The 21,558-nt window shown below is 41.3% G+C and overlaps 1 protein-coding gene across 1 annotated transcript in view; it reads right to left on the bottom strand.

Annotated features, from left to right (window-relative positions):
* CCHR2.PART1H1orf174 (chromosome chr2.part1 C1orf174 homolog) overlaps positions 1–21,271 on the bottom strand; it is a 223,245-nt gene extending 201,974 nt beyond the window's left edge. Inside the window, exon 1 of the mRNA XM_044062947.1 lies at positions 21,195–21,271. Within this exon, the coding sequence (XP_043918882.1) occupies positions 21,195–21,209 (15 nt within the window). The 5' untranslated portion in view covers positions 21,210–21,271. The remainder of the gene's footprint in view (positions 1–21,194) is intronic.
* Positions 21,272–21,558: the final 287 nt, after the last annotated feature.

Raw genomic sequence — 21,558 nt, 5'->3', positions numbered from 1 at the left:
TAAAGAAAACGAGTATGGGAGAGATTTAAATACACAATTTCCTTGGAGGCAAAAACCTTGCATACAAAAAAGGTGGTCAAGAAGGCCCCACACTACATCACACAGTCTTATGTTGAGGTGCTTAAAAAGAAACCTTCCCAAATCTCAAAGACCTCCAAAGCCATCCAATGTCAGCACCACCCTTCAGCGATCATCACACACCACCTCCCCCAAAAAGAAACACAAACTTAAACCAATACTCTAGTCATTGTTGTCTCCACTGTGTGGCACACTGACGCCACATTCACCAGAGTAGACTAGGGTTGCCTATTTGGAGCCAGACCAACAATATCATTCACATCACTGCACCCCAGGTACCAATATGATCCTATCATGGTCCACATAGGTGTAAATGACACGAGACATACCTCACCAGGCTATCCTCACCAGGCTATATGAAGAGATGTAATAAATACCTCTGCATGTATGTCAAAGACTGGTAAGAGTCTTGCATTGAGCAGCTTTCTACCTTCACCATGAATGCAACCATAGTAATCTTCTTTCGGCTGGTCCCATTCGGGGTCGCCACAGTGGATCATCCATTTCCATTTCTTCCTGTCCTCCGCATCTTGCTCTTTCACACCAACTGCCTCACCACATCCATAAACCTTATCTTAGGCCCTCCTTTTCCTCTTACCTGGCAGCTCCATCCTTAGAATCCTTTTCCCAATATACCCAGCATCCCTCCTCAGCACATATCCAAACCAACACAATCTCGCCCCTCTTGCTTTATCTCCAAACTGTCCAACCTGAGCTGACCCTCCAATATACAGATTCCTAATCCTGTCCATCCTAGTCACACCCAGTGCAAATCTTAACATCTTTAACTCTGCCACATCCAGCTCTGACTCCTGCCTTTGTCAATGCCACAGTCTCCAACCCATATAACATAGCTGGTCTCACTACTCTCTCGTAGACCTTCCCTTTCACTCTTACTGGTACCACTCCGTCACAAATCACTCCTGACAACTCTTCTCCACCCACTCCACCCTGCCTGTACTCTTCTTCACCTCTCTTCCACACTCTCTATTACTCTGAACTGTTGATCCCAAGTACTTAAACTCGCCCACCTTTACCAACTCTACTCCCTGCATACTCATCATTCCTCTACCCTCACTCTCATTTACACATATATTCTGTTTTAGCCCTGCTGACCTTCATTCCTCTCCTCTCTAAAGCATCTCTCCAAGGTCTCCTCAACCTGGTCCCAACTCTCACTACAGATCACAATGTCAACTGCAAACATCATAGTCCACGGGGCCTCCTGTCTGATCTCATCTCCATAGTATGATCATAAAATGTTTAACTGGCTTCATTTCTGGTGTCACCCCAGTGGGATCCAATTATCTGTCATCATGGGAGGACATGTTCAGCAGACCACATTGCTTTACCAAAGATGGGCTGCACCTGTCTCCCCTCGGCTTTTGGAAATTGGATAGAACTTCATCCACCCCTTACAAACTTTTTTAGGCAATGCAAATGTACACACATCTGTGCAGTGACACAGACTTGGTTTAACACCATAGAAAGTATTCTGGTAGTGAAAGGCTACAGTGCCTTCCAAACATTTAGACAAACAGCAGCACACACTAGGGTCAAAGGTGGAGATGTCACTCCCAAGTTGGCAACAAATATACCTCCAGGTTGGTTACAGGATGATACTGTGGAGATCATTCACATGCAAGTCACCACAGATAAGGTTCCCCACATCACATCTAGCTACAGGTCGCCACTAAGAACAAGTGTCATGAGACATTAGGGGCAATTCAAAACACCCTATTCATGGGCAACTTTACCTACCTCTCTATAGACTGGGAAACGTACACTGCCTCAAACCTCAAAGGCACAATGCTTCCTGGGCTTTAACAATACAAACAGCCTGAACAGATAAGTGCACACTCCTCCAGCCAGAAGAGGAAACATAGTGAATCTGGCACTCCCCAAAGTCAGGAAAAACAACGCCCTTAAAGATAAGTGCTCTCACATACAACTATGACACAAAAACTAAGCGGTCTAGTCTAGTCCAACAAAGCCATCTAGGAGGTCAGGCCAACAAAGCCATCTAGGAGGTCAGGAGAGCCTTGCAGGCTAAGAACAAATCACAGGGCTTTCTTCAGCCATGTTCAGAATCTAATACGGCTGCATGCTGAACCAGTGAATGGCACCATCTTCACCGATCACGAGGCATAGCAAATCAAGTGGTAACGCCACAGGTCCTATGGATGAAATCCCCTCAAACATACCTCCCCCAACTCCCCAACTATTAGCAAGGATCAGGTGCTGGCAGCACTCACTAAAGCCAAGTACACTGCCTCTGTGGATTCTAACACACCTCCGGCTCCCTCATCTTTAAAACATGACCAAATCGGGACCCCTCAAGGCACTCCAATGACAGCCTCGCAACAGGCTACATTCCAAGTGAATAATGAAGTTACTCCCCTCCATAAGGGTGGACCATCAACTGACCCAGTGAACTACAGACCCATCAGTCTAACAAGCCTAATATGCACAGCCATGGAAATGAAAAACAAGAACATTGGCAACCGACAGTGGGGCCATCCCAATCTGGCTTTAAGGCAGGGTTGTGCCTACGTAACCTGGCAAACGTCTTCAACAAGGTCACCAAGGCAATAGATGAGAGTAAAAAATAGTGCATACTGCATATCCTGATCTGGCCAAGGCATTCAACACCCCACTCAGGCAATGTTGGCAAGCTCTCTGAGATAGGCATAAATTCCTACACAACTCGCTGGATTGCCATACAATTCACAGACAGGACCCAAGAATTCAGGATCATGGAGGCCGCCTCCACCAACAGAATGGTCATCAGTGGAGTGCCCCCAGGGCTCTTTTGCTTCTCTCAAAAGTCAAGGCTATGTTCAAGGCCTATGACGTTAAACTGAAATTTATTATAGACACCCCTAAATATATACCAGGTGGTTTAACAGACGAGTGACTGCTGCCAACGCCATGGCCTAAAACTCAAAGGAGAAGAAAGGAAAAAAAAAAAAAAAAAGTGTCATTATGCCTTTTGGGAAACTGACAACCCAAGTTAACTCCATTGGTAAAACACACCTAAGAGTTGACGTAGTAGTAAGGGACCTGGGAACATATGTAGACAGAAATCCAGCCTTTGACCAACACATAGCTAAGACAGTAAGAAAATCTCAAACATGTCCAAATAAGTTACAGTACAACTTACTCATATCACATCCATCACAGAGTACAATTGCCTCCTTTGGCATGTACCTAATCAGATTCTTGCTACAGTTGAAATTCCCACAAAGGCTACTCACCAGAAGAATTCAGGACATAAAACACCCTGTCCTACACAGACTAAACACAGAGACAGGGCCTTTAGGCAGTCTTCTGAAGGCTGATGACAGGGTATCTTGGCTTGGCATACAGGTTTTTTTCATATCCAGCACTGATGGAGCTGTTCCATGTGCAAAGAAACATCACCAGGAACACTAGGTCCAGGGATCTGGAAATCACAAAGTTATACCATGTGCCCCCCCCCCCCCATATGCCCCTTATGGACAGAGGCAGTCAACAAGAGAAGTATTACACTAACAACCTTCCCTAACAAATCCCTTCATTAACTGCGGTGGTGGTGCTGCGGTAGCGTTGTCGCCTCACATAAAGACGTTGCCCTGTTAGATTCTCAGCTAGAGCGTGTTGTGTGTGGAGACATGCGTGAATGGGCGTACTTTCGTTGGAAGGTCGTGCGTCAGGGCCGGCAACTCGGCATGTAAAAATCTACTGCCAATCATTAGCGGACTGGAGTTCCGCTGTGGCGACCCCTAACTGGGAAAAGCCGAAAGACAACAACCTCCCTACTAACATGTCTCCACATAGATGCCCATGATACTTTGGATCCAAACAGGTTTGGGGTGCATGGTTAGGGCTGCAATAGCCCTAGGGATCAGTAGCACAGTAATGACCCATGTCACGTGACCAACAGGCAGACCCACCACCTTACCAGCAAAAGTGTTAAGGTGTTTAGTTTTGGCTCTCCTGGGGCGTTACTGTGTTTCCTGTGGTCTAGTAGTGAAAGGTTTGATTCCCTCAGTAACTATTTGACTCTAAGCAAGTCACTTAATCAGGCACCGCTCCCGGGCTGGGTCTGAAAAAGGTCCATGGCAATCAGTGCTCTACCCTGGAAAACAAATACAAAATTAATTGATTAAAACAAATACAATACTGTAAGAATTGATACAGGCAGCAGAGCAAGATATGGCTATCTAATCATACATAGATCTACAAGCCATCACGATATCACCCGTTTATTTGGACAGAATAAAGAAGCAAGGGCTACACGTTAAAACATCACATCAGATGCACAGTAACAAATCCTGTCCATTTTGTTTACAACATACAATATTGACACAAGTGCAACCAGAGGGTTGACCACCTAACAAAGAAAATGTAACTGATTTGCTCTGAATGGATACTGGCACACACACAAAGAACTATGAAGGAAATAGACTGCAGAAGGTTAATAAAACCCCAAAGGTCAGAAGCTTGATAAAACAAATGAATACGGTAATTAGGACTGTCCATAAAAACCCATGGGATATAACAGAAGTAAACAGAATATATTACCATGCTAAATTAATAACTGATAAAGTTCTAACACAGGAACATAGGGTGGAGAGGGAAAGAGAGGGGTGAAAGCAAATATCATGGAAATATCGAACAGAGAAAACTATAAAGCAGTTAAGACAAGTATCATCAGTTAGAAGATAAACCAAAATATTAAGAAAGATAGAGGTGATAAAAGCAATGCGTAGTATTACAACAGACCAGGATCTATTATGCACTATTGGGAGAAAAATTTCAAAACAACCGGAAAGACTTAGAAGATACGAAGATAAATATAAGGGAAAAGCACAAAATAAACAATTTACTGATGACCCAAATAAGTTTGAGAGAGAATTGGGAACTAAAAACCGCCCCAAAAAATAGTAGTAGATACATTTTGGAGAAGTATCTATGAAGATTTTTTATTTAACATTTGTTGACCAACTGGATGTATGTCCATTTTCAGCAGAGGCCCGGGGAGAAAAGCTCCACATTAAGACAATTTACAAGACAGAAATCTTGACAATATACAATACAGATAATGTCAGACAGGTCCTGTGGAACATAAAGATGCTAAATGGATAGAAGTAGTAAAGGAAAGGATAAGAAGTTTAAAGGTACAGGATATGAAATGGGATGAAATAACAGCCAGAGAGATTGAATTAAAGTTGAGAAAAGCCTCTAACTGGAAAACCCAGGCCCAGATGCAGTACCTAACTTTTGGCTGAAAGTATTAACTTCTTTGCACGAGGATTTAGCCACAAGTAAGAACTATTTATATACGTACCCCGAACATACACCACACCGGTTAACAGGAAAAACAATGCTCTTACTTAAAAGTGAACCTGCAAGCTACCCTAAAAAGTTATAGGCCAAGAACTTTTCTTCAGACGACATACAAAGCATACACAGGAATTGGCGCAGAGTTTACAGTCATTTAAAAGAAAACTCAATTAAGGCAGTAGAACAAAAGGGCAATAAGTCATATGGAACACAGGACCATCTGTTAAACAAAGTTATAGTGGAGAATTGTAAAAAGGAGAAGAACCCAAGTATGGCATGGATTGACTACAAACAAGCATCCGATAGTATCCCACACTCCTGGATTAAAAAAAAAAAAAAAAACAGTACTTAAAAACGTACAAGATACACCCTACACTGATTGACTACATTGCAGCAACCATGAAACAGTGGCAGACCACTTTGCAATTCAGCCATGACAAAAGGACAGATTATTATCCCAGGCATAAAAATTCAAAGGGGGATATTCCAGGGTGACTGTCAACCTTGCTATTCTGCCCTGCCATTAACCCATTAAGTTGTTTACTTAACAGCTTAGACCATGGTTACAATTTGGCTTCTAGATTAGGTTCATAGATTAGTACTTTGTTAACTGCCCTTGCAAGCCATTTTAAGCCTAGCCAATTATCCCTTGCGAGAAAATAACAAAAAGTCTAATGACTTATCTTCTCTTGATCAAGGATTTAAAACTGTATAGCTCATCAGATGAGGAACTTAAAGCACAGCTGCAGGTTGCCAAAACTTTTTCAGATGATATTGGAATGTCACTTGGTCTTGATTAATGTGCAAAAGCAACCTTTAAAAAAGGAAAATTGCAGCACCAGGAATCAGTGTGGGACAAGAATGTGACATAAAAGAACTTGAGCAAGAGGGGGTGTATAAATACTTGGGAATTGATGAAGGATCAGCAATAAAACACGAAAAAATGCAAATAAAGCTTAGTAAGGAGTACTTTTAAAAGACTTAAATTAATCCTGAAAACCGCACTGACACCTAGGAACAAGATCCAAGCTATAAATTAATTTGCTCTTCCTGTCCTAACTTCTAGTTTTGGAGTGACTGACTGGCCCCAAAAGGTGTTGGATATATTAGATATTAAAACAAGAAGGATGCTTCATGCTCACCAAATGATTTATAAAAATCAATGTATACCAAGATTATATATTCCTTGTTCTGAAGGAGGGATGGGTCTCCTTGAAATTGATTACATGTATAGATCTGCAATCGTGGAACTCCACACATCTGACTTCAACAGCCAAATGTGGTGAAAGTTTTGAAACTGGAGGAGAATAAATCTAAGATGACATCTCTGCTTAAATTTAGCAGAAGCATATCAACGTCCAGCAGGAATGGAAATCAAACTAGAAGTGGATAAAAACCAGGCAGCAACTGAATGTGCTAAAAAACAAAAGAATATAAGGTAACGGACCAGGTGAGAAGGCAGGAAATGTAGAAAAAAAACATAGTGGCAAGTAGAGAAAACTTCTGTAAGAGCCTCATGTTGATCAAGAACAAAACGCAGGAATGGTTAAGGAGAGGTGAATTTACATCAAGAAATGAAAGGTTAATATTGGCAGCCCAAGATAGTAGGTAAACCAGCATGTACATAGCCAAGTCCATTGAACACGTGGGGAAAAAACAGACTTTCTGTAGGTTTTTGTGGAACCGAATTGGAAACAGTCACACACCTTATTGCTGGTTGCGACTCTAATGGCAGAGGGACTGTATACTGAAAGGCATAATAAATGTGGCGAGACTGTTACACTGGAGATTGTGCAAAACACTATGGTATATGGTATCGAAGTGGCTGAAAAACACTGGAAACATAGAAAATGATTAACTTTACACCACATGGGATCACTCAACACCAACAGTCCAAAAGACAGATGCTAGAAAATCGGATTAGTGGTCCAAGAAAAGACAAAAGTAAAACTGATCATTGAAATCGCTACACCTAGTGATTACAGTGTATTGCATAGGGAGAGACACAAAGTCATAAAATATCTCAATCTGCAGGCAGAAACGAGAGCCATTTGGAGGAAAGATACCCAAACAGTTCCAACAGTAGTAGGAGCAACTTCTTATTTAGACACGCTACAAATTCATGTAACACCATACGAATTGCAGGAGGAGGAGTCATTACTGGGCACACTGTGGATGCTGCGAAGAGCACTTTTGGCTAATATCAAGACTGAAACAATACTAATTTCATGAACCTTAAATCGTACTTTAACTTAGGAATGGGTTCCATTCCCGTCATGGTATTAGAAAACCATAAGACTTGGAGAAATTAAAAACGGCAACTACTTGCATAACTCTCAGATTTCACAAATGTACCCGATTTTTGCTTCATAATTTTAGTCTGTTCCTAGCTAAAGATAAGTCTCCTGTCAAAAAAAATCACTGAAGACTTGACAGCAACCCCTAAACAATGACAGGCATTTGAATTTCCACCCTCATACACTTCAAAAAACACAGGCTAATCTAACAGGTTTAAGTATCCAAGATACAACAGCCTTCAGGAATTTATTAAATTCCCACAGAAAAAGCACCAAACATGCATAATGAACAACCATCAACAAAAAAACTACAAATGCATTTTTTGGAATTAAAAATCATTTATGTGCAGTCAAGCATTTAACACTGAATTCTGTTATGGTCAAGCATTCACACTGATCAATGGAGCACCAGTGCCCATTCCTTCCACATCCCTTTCAGAATCAATTCTTCTGCAGCAATATTTTCCTTTTCTTATAACCACTGTCTGCCACCTTTGTTGGACTTGGCATTCCCCGCTCTGCATAAAACTCATTCTCCAATATCAGCCATGACTGTTGAGAAATTATAGTGTCAAGAGTCCCCTTTGCAGATAAATATGTACACAGTGCCATTCTTGGTCCTGAAGTGCTTGCAAGAAGAATTTTTCTTCTGCTGAAGGTACAAGTTAGCAGACCAATTCTGATACACTAATCAAAGTACAGCATCCAATTCCAGCTACTGATTTCTCAGAACACTGACACAAGGCAAAAATGTACACATTTTTATATTGTGCATTTATATGTAACTGGTTACCAGTACAATTATTGAACTAAAAAAAATAAGTCAAATAATAGCGTGTCAGTTAAAATCAGTTATATAGGTTTACACTGTGTAAAAATGTTATAGTGAGGGTCTGTAAAAAGAACTCTTATTTGGTGTTCAACATTGTTAAAATATTAGAACTTTGTTGTACACCTTAAGAATATATAGCTTTATAATACATGCTAGTACAGTACATTAATCATTTACTCAGAATTCAATTTTTTTTGTATTGCTATACATAAATTATTCATGGTTACTATAACTTTTTTTTTATTTAATATGCGTGATAGTAATACTAAGTTACTATGCTTGCGCACAAGTTAGTAAAACTTATTCAGTATTCAAATATTTTATAAAACATTACAAAGAAATTATGTATTCACCATAACATTCCATCTGCGTTTCCCATTTTCATTCAACAGTTGGGTTTGGATCCAATCCTCTGATCCAACTCAGCTGCTTCTTCCAGTTCATAGAATACTTTAACTCTCGAGCCCCTCCCTTTACCCATGAAACCACACCAACCTAACATATCTCAGATGTAGTTTACTGCCCATATAGGCTTATACAACAGACAGCAAGAAAATAATGGGAGCTGGAGCTCAAAACAAGGAATAGAGGTACCTCCAATACCCTTTAGTCTCCACAGGAAAGAAGAAAAATGGACAACACAGATGGAACGTTATAGTGAGTACCCAACATCTTTATCGGATATTGTCATTTTAATTCAAACAGTTGAGAGAGTCTCTACCTAAATCCTGGGGGAACTCTTAAGGAAGGATATTCCAGAGCACACCTGAGCCAAAGGCTGCTCTTTCCCTGGAGACCTGATCCAACTTGTAATTAGCAATAAAAGGTATGAGGATTAGTCCAAGCTCCAGCTGCACACATCACCCAAGGAAGTTCTAGACAAAAGGCTCACGTTGTCACCATAGACCTTGTAGAATGGGCTCTTGAAGGTTGTGGTAAAGGCAAACCCACTTTCCCCATAAACAAAGGTAATACAATCAAATTAGTTAAGCAACTGGCCAAAGTCACTTTAGATACTTGTTTGCCTAGTTTTGAATCAGAAAAGGAAACAAAACATTGTTCAAATTTTCTCAAATCTTTGGTTCTGTGAAAGTAGAAACATAACATGTCTGTGGACTTCCGAAAGATACAACATGCATTCTCCTTTGTTAAAAAAAAATAGGAAAGAAGACTGGGAAACTGATTACCTGATTAATATTAGAGATTCTGACATCACCTCTGGTAAAAAAGGAAGGATCAGTCCATAAAAATACTATCCCTGTGAAAAATTAGGTCTAAAAAGACGGTGCCTGAAGTTCAGTCACTTCTGGCAGAAGTGGTATCAACTAGGAAAATGGTTTTCCAGGTCAAAAACTTCAGATCAGACTTAGCTGATTGTTCAAAACTGGGTTGAGTCAGGACCTGAAGAACATTTAAATTCCCAAGGAGTAGCATCCTTTAAAGGAGGTCTGAATAAGCAGGTTCCTCTGAGAAAGATTATATAAAGCTTTGAAATCTGCGCTGAAAAAGGGTCTAAAATCCTTCCTATGGGCCCAAAAGACAAATCTTTTAAATTTACTTTTGCAAATTTTCTAGTGGAAGCTTTACTGGAGGATGAACAGAAAAGGATGATTACTTTTGCAAATTTTCTAGTGGAAGCTTTACTGGAGGATGAACAGAAAAGGATGATGGGAGAGGACAGTCTTGGCTGTCTAGCAATCACTAGAACTGTAGAAACCATACAGTCAACTTGAGTTCTGAAATGTCCTGAGGAGTCATGTCGGTCGGGACAGTGGAAGGCCAAGCGTGAAGTACAGCATCCTTTGGAGAGACTCCCACGGGGGGGGGGGGGATCAGGACAAAGAACTTGCTGCACTTGAGGAGAGATGCAAAGACTGCAGCATGGTTGGCCCCATCAGTGGAAAATCATCTCCAACTGGGACACCAGGAAATACTGCTAGTCCAGCTATCTGGAATTTTGTAAATATGTCATCTGTGAATAGTAATATGATTGATAACTGTATGTTATTTACTGAGCTTCAAGAATGCAACCACAGTGTACTCTAAAGAACAGAAGTGTATATACATTATATACCTGTGCAAATGTATGTTTTAACAGTAGAAGCTGGAACATACAGAGTTAACTTGCAAAACTTCCAAGAGAAGTTTCTATGGTCTTGGAGAGAATTACTAAGTATAAAATGTAAAAGTACTTAAATTGTTTTACAACTTCCAGTTCTGAGCAAACATCTGAGAGATGTGCATTTTCACAGAGAAATGCTAAATTGTTTAGCCTGGGAACTGAAGGCAGGTGACAAAAAGTAATGTCATCCAAGCTAACCAAGCAGTAACAAGCATTATTAATTTAAGAACTCTCTCAGATACAGAGACAGTGCATTTTGTATCTTGTCTCCAATCTAGAAACATCCATTCAGCACTTCTCATCTGCATTTGCCTTGCTCTGTAAGTAAGTTATTTAGGGCATATTATCTTTTAGATATGGACAGGAATATAGTAAAGATTAGTTTAGATGTTTTCTGTATTCAAAACTGTCCTACAATGTTGGTTTAAAATATTTCCTGTAATTCTGAACTCTGTAGTTACTATGTTGTCAAGAGTATTGTCTTGTTCTTTTATTATTAAATACATTTAAAGCTTTTAATTGTGGCTGGTTTGTTTAGAGATATTTAAGCTTGTAGGATTACTTGCATATGTATTTGGTTACACTATACACACCACTCCTAAATAGCCTTGAAAAGTCTTTGTCACTTACCAAAGGGTGCCCAATCTTGTTGTGTAATTGTAAGGGTGCCCAATCTTGTTGTGTAATTTTACAATTATCCAAATGGTAAGGGCCTTAGGGGATGGTGGCAGCTGGTACTAAGTCTAGGCAGAAGGGGGCATAGCTAGTAAACCTGTGCCAGCCTTCCCCGTGTGCGTCAGCTACTTGGGCAGGGACATGACGTACTGGTTGGACAGAGGGCATGCTGAAGGTTTTGGCTTGGCCACTCAGCTGAGATCTCAACCCTATAGCTGTGCCAGTGGGGAGTCTTACTGGGGATCTGGAGAAAGAGGGAGAAACCAGCCCCAGATTGACTGATCTCTGTGTGCTCTTAAGGGAAATTATACTTTTACTGTATATGTACTTATCCTCCCAATGTGCACATCCCTCACTGGTGCCAGTGCCGAGGATTGAGGCTCCTTGGTTACTGGGCCAGTGCAGGGGCATCACACCAACACCTTTATATTGACAGAGCACTTGTGAAGCATCAATATGAACCTGCTTAAAATTGTTTGCAAACATGCTGGATTTCCCCTGGGATGTGCACTGCATCAGAAAGTGATTGGAGGATATCACCCATTGCCATACTCTCAAAGCTTCTTAATAGAGTAAAATCTGGTTCCCCCTTGCTTGCTGATGTACCAGACCTTGTCAGTCTGAACTACGATAGTTCCTGTTGAAAGTGTGTCTTGAAAGGCTTGCAACGCAATGTGGACAGCTCTCGTTTCGAGGATACTCACATGCATACCAGCCTCTTCCGGTGACCATGTTCCTTGGACTTTTTCCCCAGTAGTGCCCCCCCCCCCACCAAACTTGAGGCACCTGTGGTCACTGTGGCCTTGGAATGGTTGAGAACAAAGACAGCCTTTGTGTATTTGACTGGAATGGATCCACCAGAGAAGGAAATTCTTGCAAGCTTGGGTTATCTTGACTGGCCTGGATAATGGTTGTTGGAGAATAGCCCACAGACAATGTCCACTGGAGGATCCTCATATGGAACCTGGCCAGCAGTATAAGGGCGATTGCCACCAACATGGATACCGAGGATTGGAGCATCAGACAAGCTGAAAGAAGAATTCTAAATCTTTTTGACCTGGAACTGAATAGTTTGACTCTAATTAGAGTTGGAGTTGAAATTTGTTGCAACTGATGGATATCCGCAGATGAGAGTACAGCTGGAGTAAAGTGTTCCCTTACTTGAAATTATTTGATGCTTGGTTGAAGCTGTTGGAAGCCAGTCATCCGGGTATGGAAACACTGAATCCCAGCAGTCTCAAGTGAGTTGCTACTGCTGCCATGTACTTCGTAAACACCCTGGGGGGGGGGGTTGGTGAGACCAAAGAGCAGTGCTCTGAAATGGTAATGACTGGCTCCCAGCCAGAAGAGTTGATATCTTTTGGATAGTCAGTTCAAGCACAACCAGTCGTCCTTGTGCAGAAACAGCAGAATGGACTGAACCATGACTATCCAGAACTTTGTATGCTGAACCGATCAGTTTCCAGTCCCGGCCTTTTTTGGCACTAAAAAGAACCCTGAATAAAAGTTCCGGACTCTCTGGTCTGGGGGGGAACTGTAGGACCCTCTCCAGCAGTTTATTTCTAGTGCTGCTGCTTCCCTCGGACTCAAACACCACGCATTTTCTTAGAAAGTGACAGAGGGGGGTGGGAAAATGGTATGATATAACCTCTGGATATTTATCCTCCACATCCATGAATCTTCTGCGATTTCTAACCAGACTCCCTGGTGCAGGGATAGACTATTCTCGACTGCCATCAGAGATGGACAGTCAGGCTCCTTTCAAAAGCACTGAAGGATCTATCAGAGAAGGAATCTCTAGAACTTTAAATTATGAGGACGACCTCAGCCGCGGGGGTGGCGCCTTCTATTTCAAGTCCCCTTTCTCCCTCTGGGGGAATTCTCCCATGTGGGTCTTGAAAGGGACCCTGGGAGTTCTTGAACCACAGTTTTCTACCACCTTGTTGGTTTCTAGAAAAGTTCTGTTGAGTCAAAAAAAGTACGCCCACAGCAGACAGGGTTTTCCCTTTGTGTTCTCACCTAGAGTGCGTCTCTTTCACTTTGGGAGCAAACAATGAGGTTCCGTCAAAGGGTGCATTTACAAAAGATTTGAAGTGTTCTGCAAAATCACACAAGCCCATCCCGTCATGTCACCTAATGGAAATGAGCCTTAGAAATAAACCGATGGGAAGCCAGCCACGAGAAAACAATACTCTTCCTCGGAGGATATGGTCCCAGAGAGAGATTTGGAAAGCTCCTTGATCAACTCTAAGGACTCAAGAAATGTGCCAAATAATTCAGTGACCCAAGAGCGAAGGCCGCTTAAGCACAGACATGCTTCCCAAATCTGTCCGGTGCCCTAGACTCCTTGTTAGGGGGTGGACAGAGGAACTTTGCTCTGCCAGTTCCTTTCTAATGGCCGCTGCTATGACCATGGCATCAACAGGTACTCCTTTACTCCACTATGGTTTATCTTTAGGTGGTGCCAGGATCCTGTTTTGTCTCAGCTGTGTCTGGTTCCTTCTCTACCTGGTCGAGAGACTAAATCTATGAGCTCATTGGCAGGTGCAGTCACCCAGGAGATAGACGGGCCAAACCCTAAGGCCTCCAAAAACACAAATTCCTCTTGGGAAAGGTTATCAGAAGACCGACCACTCCTTGAGTTGCAAGATTTCTCCAAATAAGATATCAAGTGGTGATCTGGGGGGCCCTTCTCCCTCATCAAAATCAGTGTCCTCAGTAGTGTCTCTTTTAGCACTTCGCTTTTGAGGGACCTCCTTGGTGGGGTGCTCCGGGAAGAGAATACCCTGCTGATTGGCCTGAAATCTGTTTCAGGCTGGCTGTCACAGGGAAGTGATGACTTGAGGCTCTGGAGGCTAAACTCAAATGGGACTGGCAAGTACCATCCAAGGTAGACACAGCTGTCTGAATTCTAGGTATAGAGAATGCTCTCCACTGCAGAGCACCTGGGAGAAGCAGAAACCAATATATCCAACAAGGCAAGCTTGCGGATCACTGGCACCCGCTGTCCTGCAGGCAGAGCACCTCCGTCAGGAGCCAGAGCCGAGCCATCCAACCCTGATGCTTGGAGGATAGGACATGGCTCTGAAAATTTCAAAGACCAATCCAACACTTCAGCTCCAAGGTACTACAGGCAGGACAGGACAGCTAAGAGCTGAGTCGGAGAAGATGGCAATACCTTTGGATAAGAGGAAGACACTCCAAGGCGTTCGGATCCAACAACTTAAACAGAAGCACTGAACGGAGGAGCTATGATCAGAGGTGTGGCTCTAAGGAGGGTCTCTAGACCAGATGGGGTCACAGCTGAAAGGACTTCCATTTGAATTTGCATCATGAGCAAGTTCATCATCCTATCCACATCTGCCTCAGATACAGACTGAAGGGAAGAAGCCATGGACGAAGGTCTCATGATGACGGGGAGACTGCTCCAGAAAGTGTGATGGCAGCCAGACGTGATCAGCTCCAATATTGAGAATGTATCCAATGAGATTTTTTGGAACAGACTTTCAGATCCAACTTTTTTGCTCATTTAACTGGTGATTTGAGGATGGAGCAGATGTTGAAGCTGAAAGTCATTCCTGGGATCTCAAGACATTCTTTGGAAAAAGAGTTGCAGTTTTTCTCTTGTCATTTGGAGGTGGGGGGGGGGGTCTAACCCCCAGCAGCCACTGAAAAAGTTTTAGAGGGAAATAAACCCCTTGAATCTCTTTCAAAATATCACAATATCCAAATGTCTAGGAACTAAACAAAACGCACACAGTATTTGCATCATTGCCTCACAGTAAGACGCTGTCCGGTTCGATTCTCAGCTAGAGCATCTTCTGCGTGGAGACATGCGTGAATGGGGATACCTTCGTTGAAGGTTGTGTGTCAGGGCTGGTAACTTGGCACGTACAAATCAACTACCAATCATTAGCAGACCGGAGTTCTGCTGTGGTGACCCCTAACTAGGAAAACCCAAAAGACTCAACAACATTAGGCAGTGTGCGGCCACATGTCATTCATTTCTTAAAGCCAAAGAGCTTATCTGACATTTTGAAACAGAAAATAATTTTTTTCTTTTAACAAAAAAGGAAAAGAAATGCCAACAGTGGTAATAGTACTGCTGAAGTACTAGAGAAGGGAAAATAGCAGCAATGGCATTAATAGTACAAGAAGAAAAAAAAAACTGAGCTAATATTCATGAAAAGGGGTTAAAGAGAGGAAAGAATACTATCGCAAACGGGCAACAAGAAGTTAAACTCACTGACTTGAGAGTTAGATAAAAAGCGAATTAAGACTCAAAAAATGAGAATTTGCAAATTCCAGCTGAATACTATGACAGCAACAAGATTTAAGGTATGTTAGGTTGGTGGGGCATTGGAGCTTGAGTATTCAATTATTCTATGATCTGGAAGAAACAGTAGAGTCAGATCTAAGGAGTGGATCCAAACAAAACTGTTCCGAATGAATGAAAATGACATTTATATAATTATTCTATAATGCATGGAGTGTGCAGATTGCACTCCAATGTTCAGAAAAGCTAAACCAGTTAAGGTCCAGAGTGGCACAAGACTCAATGTTATTAAAGTTCAGGTCTAGCACTAGGCAGTAAAATATGCCTGTACTGACTAGGAAATGAAAAAGGCAAAAAAATGTGTTTTTGCCTGTTGTCCATACTGGCAATGGTGTCGCTTAGTAAACAGGATCTATTAGCAACCAAACAAATGTGTTTTTGCCTGTTGTCCATACTGGCAATGGTGTCGCTTAGTAAACAGGATCTATTAGCAACCATTTCTTGAAAGATAAGAACTCTCAAACTTGATGGAGGTCCTTACTTAGTGACTTCAATTCTCAGTGGTTTGTCCGACAACCAAAGACTATGAGAAACAGACCAAAAATATGAAGCAATAAATTGGGCACTCCTGGGAAAATCTAGACAACTCAGATGTATAAAAGGTGTGTGTAAACAAACGACTACAATACACTACCTCTGACAGAGCTCGCCAAATGCCCTTTGATTTTGAAAGCCAGGAAAACCTTTTTCCACCCTGTATTCTTAGCATCCATGTTTTGAACATACAAGCGGATTCTAACTGGTAAACGGATCATTCTCTAGGTTATAACTATTTAAAATCTATATAAATTCTGTCTTGGGCAGTGTGCTCACCACTTAAACTGCATTCTACGAACCATCCCACTTCATAGCTCTAATGTGGACACCCTCCCAAGTCTTCCGCAAAGCTACAATCCTACCTCTGAAAAGGACACTATTGTAAGATACATTTCTCCCTGGGATTCTGTTGCCAAAATCAAATGCATTACTACTAGGTTTTCAGTTGAGTGGTGTGCACACCAGCTGGGGAGGGGGTACAGCTAGGCCCCCCCCCCATTTTACACTTTGCTGTTGGTATGCTTCCAGTCACTGAGCCGGTATATAGTCGGTGTATTGTATTAGTCTCCTTCTCCCAGAACCAACTGTACCCAACAGGAACTGTCCTTTACAGTTCTGCCAGCCTGCCAGCCTAGTTCCGGTCTGCCATACAAAACTCCTTCAACCCGGCCAACAAATCAACACCAACCCCATCAGTCATTAGTAATCATGAACGCATAGCTATACAATTTAATTCAATCTTTACTACTCTGCAGACAAACCTACCTCCCTTGCAGCTGATAAATTTACCTTCCTTCTGAATTCCAACTCGCAACAGATGCCATTCTGAATTCCTTAAACTCACAACAGATGCCATCTCCTACCCTATCTCAATTGTGATCACCCACATTATTTCACAACTCTACATCCCATGCCTCTGGAAAATATCATACATCACCTCACTGCATGAAAGGGGGGAAACTCTATTCAGCTCACTAAATTACAGACCCATAGCAATTTTATTCACCCTACTATTTAACCTTCACCCAAATACCGCTCACAAACTCATTCACCATGCAGACAAAGGCCCTGCTCTCCAACAGATGCTCTACCCCCTACACTAACACTGGAGTCTTCTGCTCCTCAAATAAATCCCTTCTACACATTTCCAAGTTTAACAATAGTGCTGGCAAAACTCTTTACTCAAACTATATTTACAAAATTTGGAACACTATCCTACAGCCTAACACTACCAGAGAAAACTTGCTCTTGTTCCACCCTTGGCTAAATCCTAAGCTTCCTACCTTATTCTTAGATTTCCCAATCTACAGTCCATCTACATTATATCCAACTTGTAAAAATAAAACTTTTATTCTCCTACTTCTCCCCACGCCCCCTTACAAATTATGTAGCCTAAACCTACCTTTTACCCCCTAATACCCTCATTATCCACTCCCTCCCACCTCATCTCAGTCTACCCACCATTCCTCTACTTTGCTCCCTATCCCTATAACTTACTTCTAAAGAAACCAAATATTTGTCCCTCTTCCTAGCTTCTGTAAATATGTTTTTATTCTTACCTATATCAAGTTTTTAGATAAGACTGTTACAAGCTTATTTATCTACTCTGGTCGTCGATGTAAACATTACAAGACTTGAAACTGTTTTTAATATACAGCAAGATGCTCCAATTCTTCACTATACAAGATACATCATTCAACTTATGGGAAATCAGAAATTATACTTTATGCCTTTCTAGAAATATTCTTAATTTAAATATTTGTAGTTTTAGTACTGTTGTAATTCTTGTGATTTTTGCATACTCTTGAGTTATAGATTTTAACATTCCAGCCATCCTCAAACCCTTTCCCCATTTTGCAATTGGCGTCAGGGTGTCACTTAAGCAGTGACAATCCTCTCAAACCAAGGTTTACACCGGCAGGTGGCTAGCCCTGCCACGGTATTTCATTCGTTCCACTCATTCGTGCGAGCACCCCCCCCCCCCCCCGAGAGCATCCCCCGATAATTGAATCGGAGAACCTTAAATTTTGCTGTGAGGCGACAGCGATAACTACTGCAGCACCACCGAAACCACATATAGATTTAGTTAACGTTGTTAGTTGCATTATACCTCTCAACCTCAGAGCAAGAAATCTGGACAAAGCCATAAACAGCAGTGTGACCACTGACCAAAAATACTGACATTTTTTTTTAATATCGCGCTTACAAACTTGGTATGTTTTGCAGTAGCAGGATTTTTTTCTGAAGGCTATGAAGTTTGATACTCAAAGGTCTGTCGTTAAACTTTAGCCTTTAACGGATGTCACTAATTGCCAGGAAACCACAATTCTATGGCAAACAGACCAAAAAATGTGTTCATAATCTGGACATTCTGCGAAAATCTGTACAGTTGATAGGTATATTCGTTTGTATTTAAGTATACAGTAACAAACTTAAAAGGTAAAGGCGAATGCAGCAAGGGATATTAGAACTGGGAATAGGAGGCTTTTTCCGCGATTACGTTCGTGACGCCATGGTTATTTTGACCATACCAGCCTATACCTCCCCAGTAATGGAGGCGTGTCAACGTCCTTTACGGGTGTCGGTCAAGCCTCTAATCAAGACAAATTTAGTGCCTTTGTCCCTCATTTCCGGGCTTTGCCACTAAATACTGCAGTAAGAAGTTGAGCGACATGGAAATAAAAAATAAGCCGGGCAACAACATTTCATAACAGTGTTAATATTCTCCGCAGTGTGACAATACATATCCCCTCAACAACCATTCTTATATCCCGGTAGTGCTGATAACCAATTTACTCAGTATAGCAATGTCTTTCGGTTTCTCCCGTTAGGGGTTACCACAACGGATCACCGGTATACAGACTGACTGGCAGAGGAGTTTTTATGCTGTCCATTAAATTCAGTTCCGTGCATACCCCTTAGGGCAAAACATCTAGACAGAGAATGACAAAGAACTGCTCTCAAACGTATAAAGTTGCTACAGTTACCGAGTTTGTTAAAAATTTCTGAAAATGTTCAATTCTGAAACTCAAATGGATGTCATTATTAAAGGACTTTAATCCTCAGAACATCGCAGTGATTTGCCAGAAAAATCTCAAATTCTATAACGAATAGACCAAAAATATGATCTGGACAATTGAGAGGCTACCTTGACTGTATCGGATATCAATCATCTGCGCGTTACTTAAATCGTGCTAGCACGGTGCTACTTAATTTTATTCAGTACGTGCGCATATACTCTTTGTCCTGAAGTCTACGTTGATTACTAAACGTAAATATCCCAAAATCCAGACTGTAGTGGGTGTTACCGAGGTTATTAGGGTTACCACCTGTCCCACTTTGCGAGGGAAAGTCCCTCTTTGGGCAGTTGTGTCCTGCAAAATATTGTGAGAAAATGGCAAATGTCCTGAGATTTTAGGACAAAAGTATTTTCTATAATGTATGTAATAGTTACTAAAAACAGTTATTCTGTATCTGAAACACCTAAATGTTATACGAAACAAAATAAGGAACAAAAATGCTACAAGAATAAACTTTTATTCAGGCAAACAACTGAAGTTCTGTCCTTTGTACTGGCCGTGGGTATGTTTTGCCCTGCAAAATCTGATGTTTGTAGCACAAATGTCCCACTTTGGCCATTTGGAAAGGTGGCAACCCTAGAGGTTATGGATTGCTAATAACTGTCAGTCACAGAAGCCACACCCCAACATGGGTTCGCGCAGAGCAATGCTTTTGGCAGGATATAAAGCTTTAAGCCTTATTAACGTATACCTCAACTTCTGTGAGCAAGAAATCCGGACAAAGCCAAAAATAATAGGGGGACAAAGACCCAATAAGGACACTTATTAAGTATTCCTTTTACAAACTTGGAAAGTTACTAGAATGACAGGATTTTGCATGGTTATATATTTTCTGAAGTATATGAAGTCTGAAAATCAAATGTCTGACATTACTTTCTGACTATATTCCTCAACGATTTGCCAGAAAAATACAATTTTATGAGAAATGGACCAAAAACAGGAGTAACAAAATCTGGACAACTAAGAGTTACGCTTATAATGTCCAAGTCTTGAATTTCCAGCTCTGACAGTCAAGCTCTAGCGGCAATCTAAAAATTCCTCAAAAATTCCTCGCTTTCATTCTTCATAGTCCAGCCCTGCTACTGCCTCGGAACTAATTTTGCTACACCCTCATCTGTCAACGTTCTGTCTTGAAGCCGCTATCGCACTGCCTGCTAATAAGCTACGGCTACCGTACACTCACCTCTACTTTGTCCATCTCCAGTACAGAACTTTTAATGAAACCGTATTCCTAGAGTCCTTGCTTACACTATTGCTATCATACTTCGCATACAATCCGATACCATACCGCTACACTACTGTAGCGCCCGTTATCACGTTCAAATGATTGACTGAAGGTCAAGCTTTTCGTTAAACACAACAATAATAATAATGCTTTACACCAACCGGTACAACGTCGCGCTTCCCTTTCGCGAGCGTATTCGTTTAAAGCAATACAATCAGCAAAGAGCGATAGGGTGATATAAAACGAGTCCATTAACGTCAAACGTATTTACCACCTACTACTTACGCTAAAAAGGTTGGTATCCACAATAAAGAAAAACACCTAAACATAACGTGCAAATAATACAATGCATCTTTTAATTTATGGCACAGACCTGCATACTGAGCTACTGCAGTCTGTATCAAAGTCGCCCGCATTCTTAATGAAATAACTCACTAGACAATAAACGAGCAAATCTCTACATCAGAGAGGGCTCTAAAAACTTTTCCAAAAACAAAAAGTAAAAACTGAACTCTAGGTTGATTACCAAAACGTAAGCATCCTAAAAGTAAGTAAACTACAAGTTTCTTGTTACTCTCTGATCGAGTACAACATGAAATAAATATTTAACATGTAACAAATATAATCTAACACTCTGCCGTAAAACAGAAATACCAAAAATGAATAAATTACTAAACCTTTTACCTTTCCCAGTTTCATAAAAACCCAAACTTATGATGAGACCCTTGTAAAGCTTTACAGCTATATGTTTCCGGGTCACACTTTGTGACGTGTACAAACAACCCCACCTCTTTAATAAGGTGTGACCTATCGACTTCAAATCTGGTTGTGTAAAAAAAATAAGTATTGTTCTTTCTCACCTTCTGCTATGATTTTAAAAAGATATGCCAAACCAGAACACCGGTACACTCCGTATGACACAAGGACTACTTATGGTTTGCCTGGACTGTAACTGCTGCAGTTCAGCTTTCATAACAGGGTGTCTTACAGCTTTTATACACAATGTTTTTACAAGTCTAAGACCTAAAACTGTTTTAGAGTAACTATA

This window comes from Protopterus annectens, chromosome 2.part1 (assembly GCF_019279795.1).
Source record: "Protopterus annectens isolate FY-2018-M chromosome 2.part1, PAN1.0, whole genome shotgun sequence".
NCBI classification, from domain to species: Eukaryota; Metazoa; Chordata; order Ceratodontiformes; family Protopteridae; genus Protopterus; species Protopterus annectens.
This window is presented reverse-complemented; position numbering and strand designations above follow the sequence as displayed.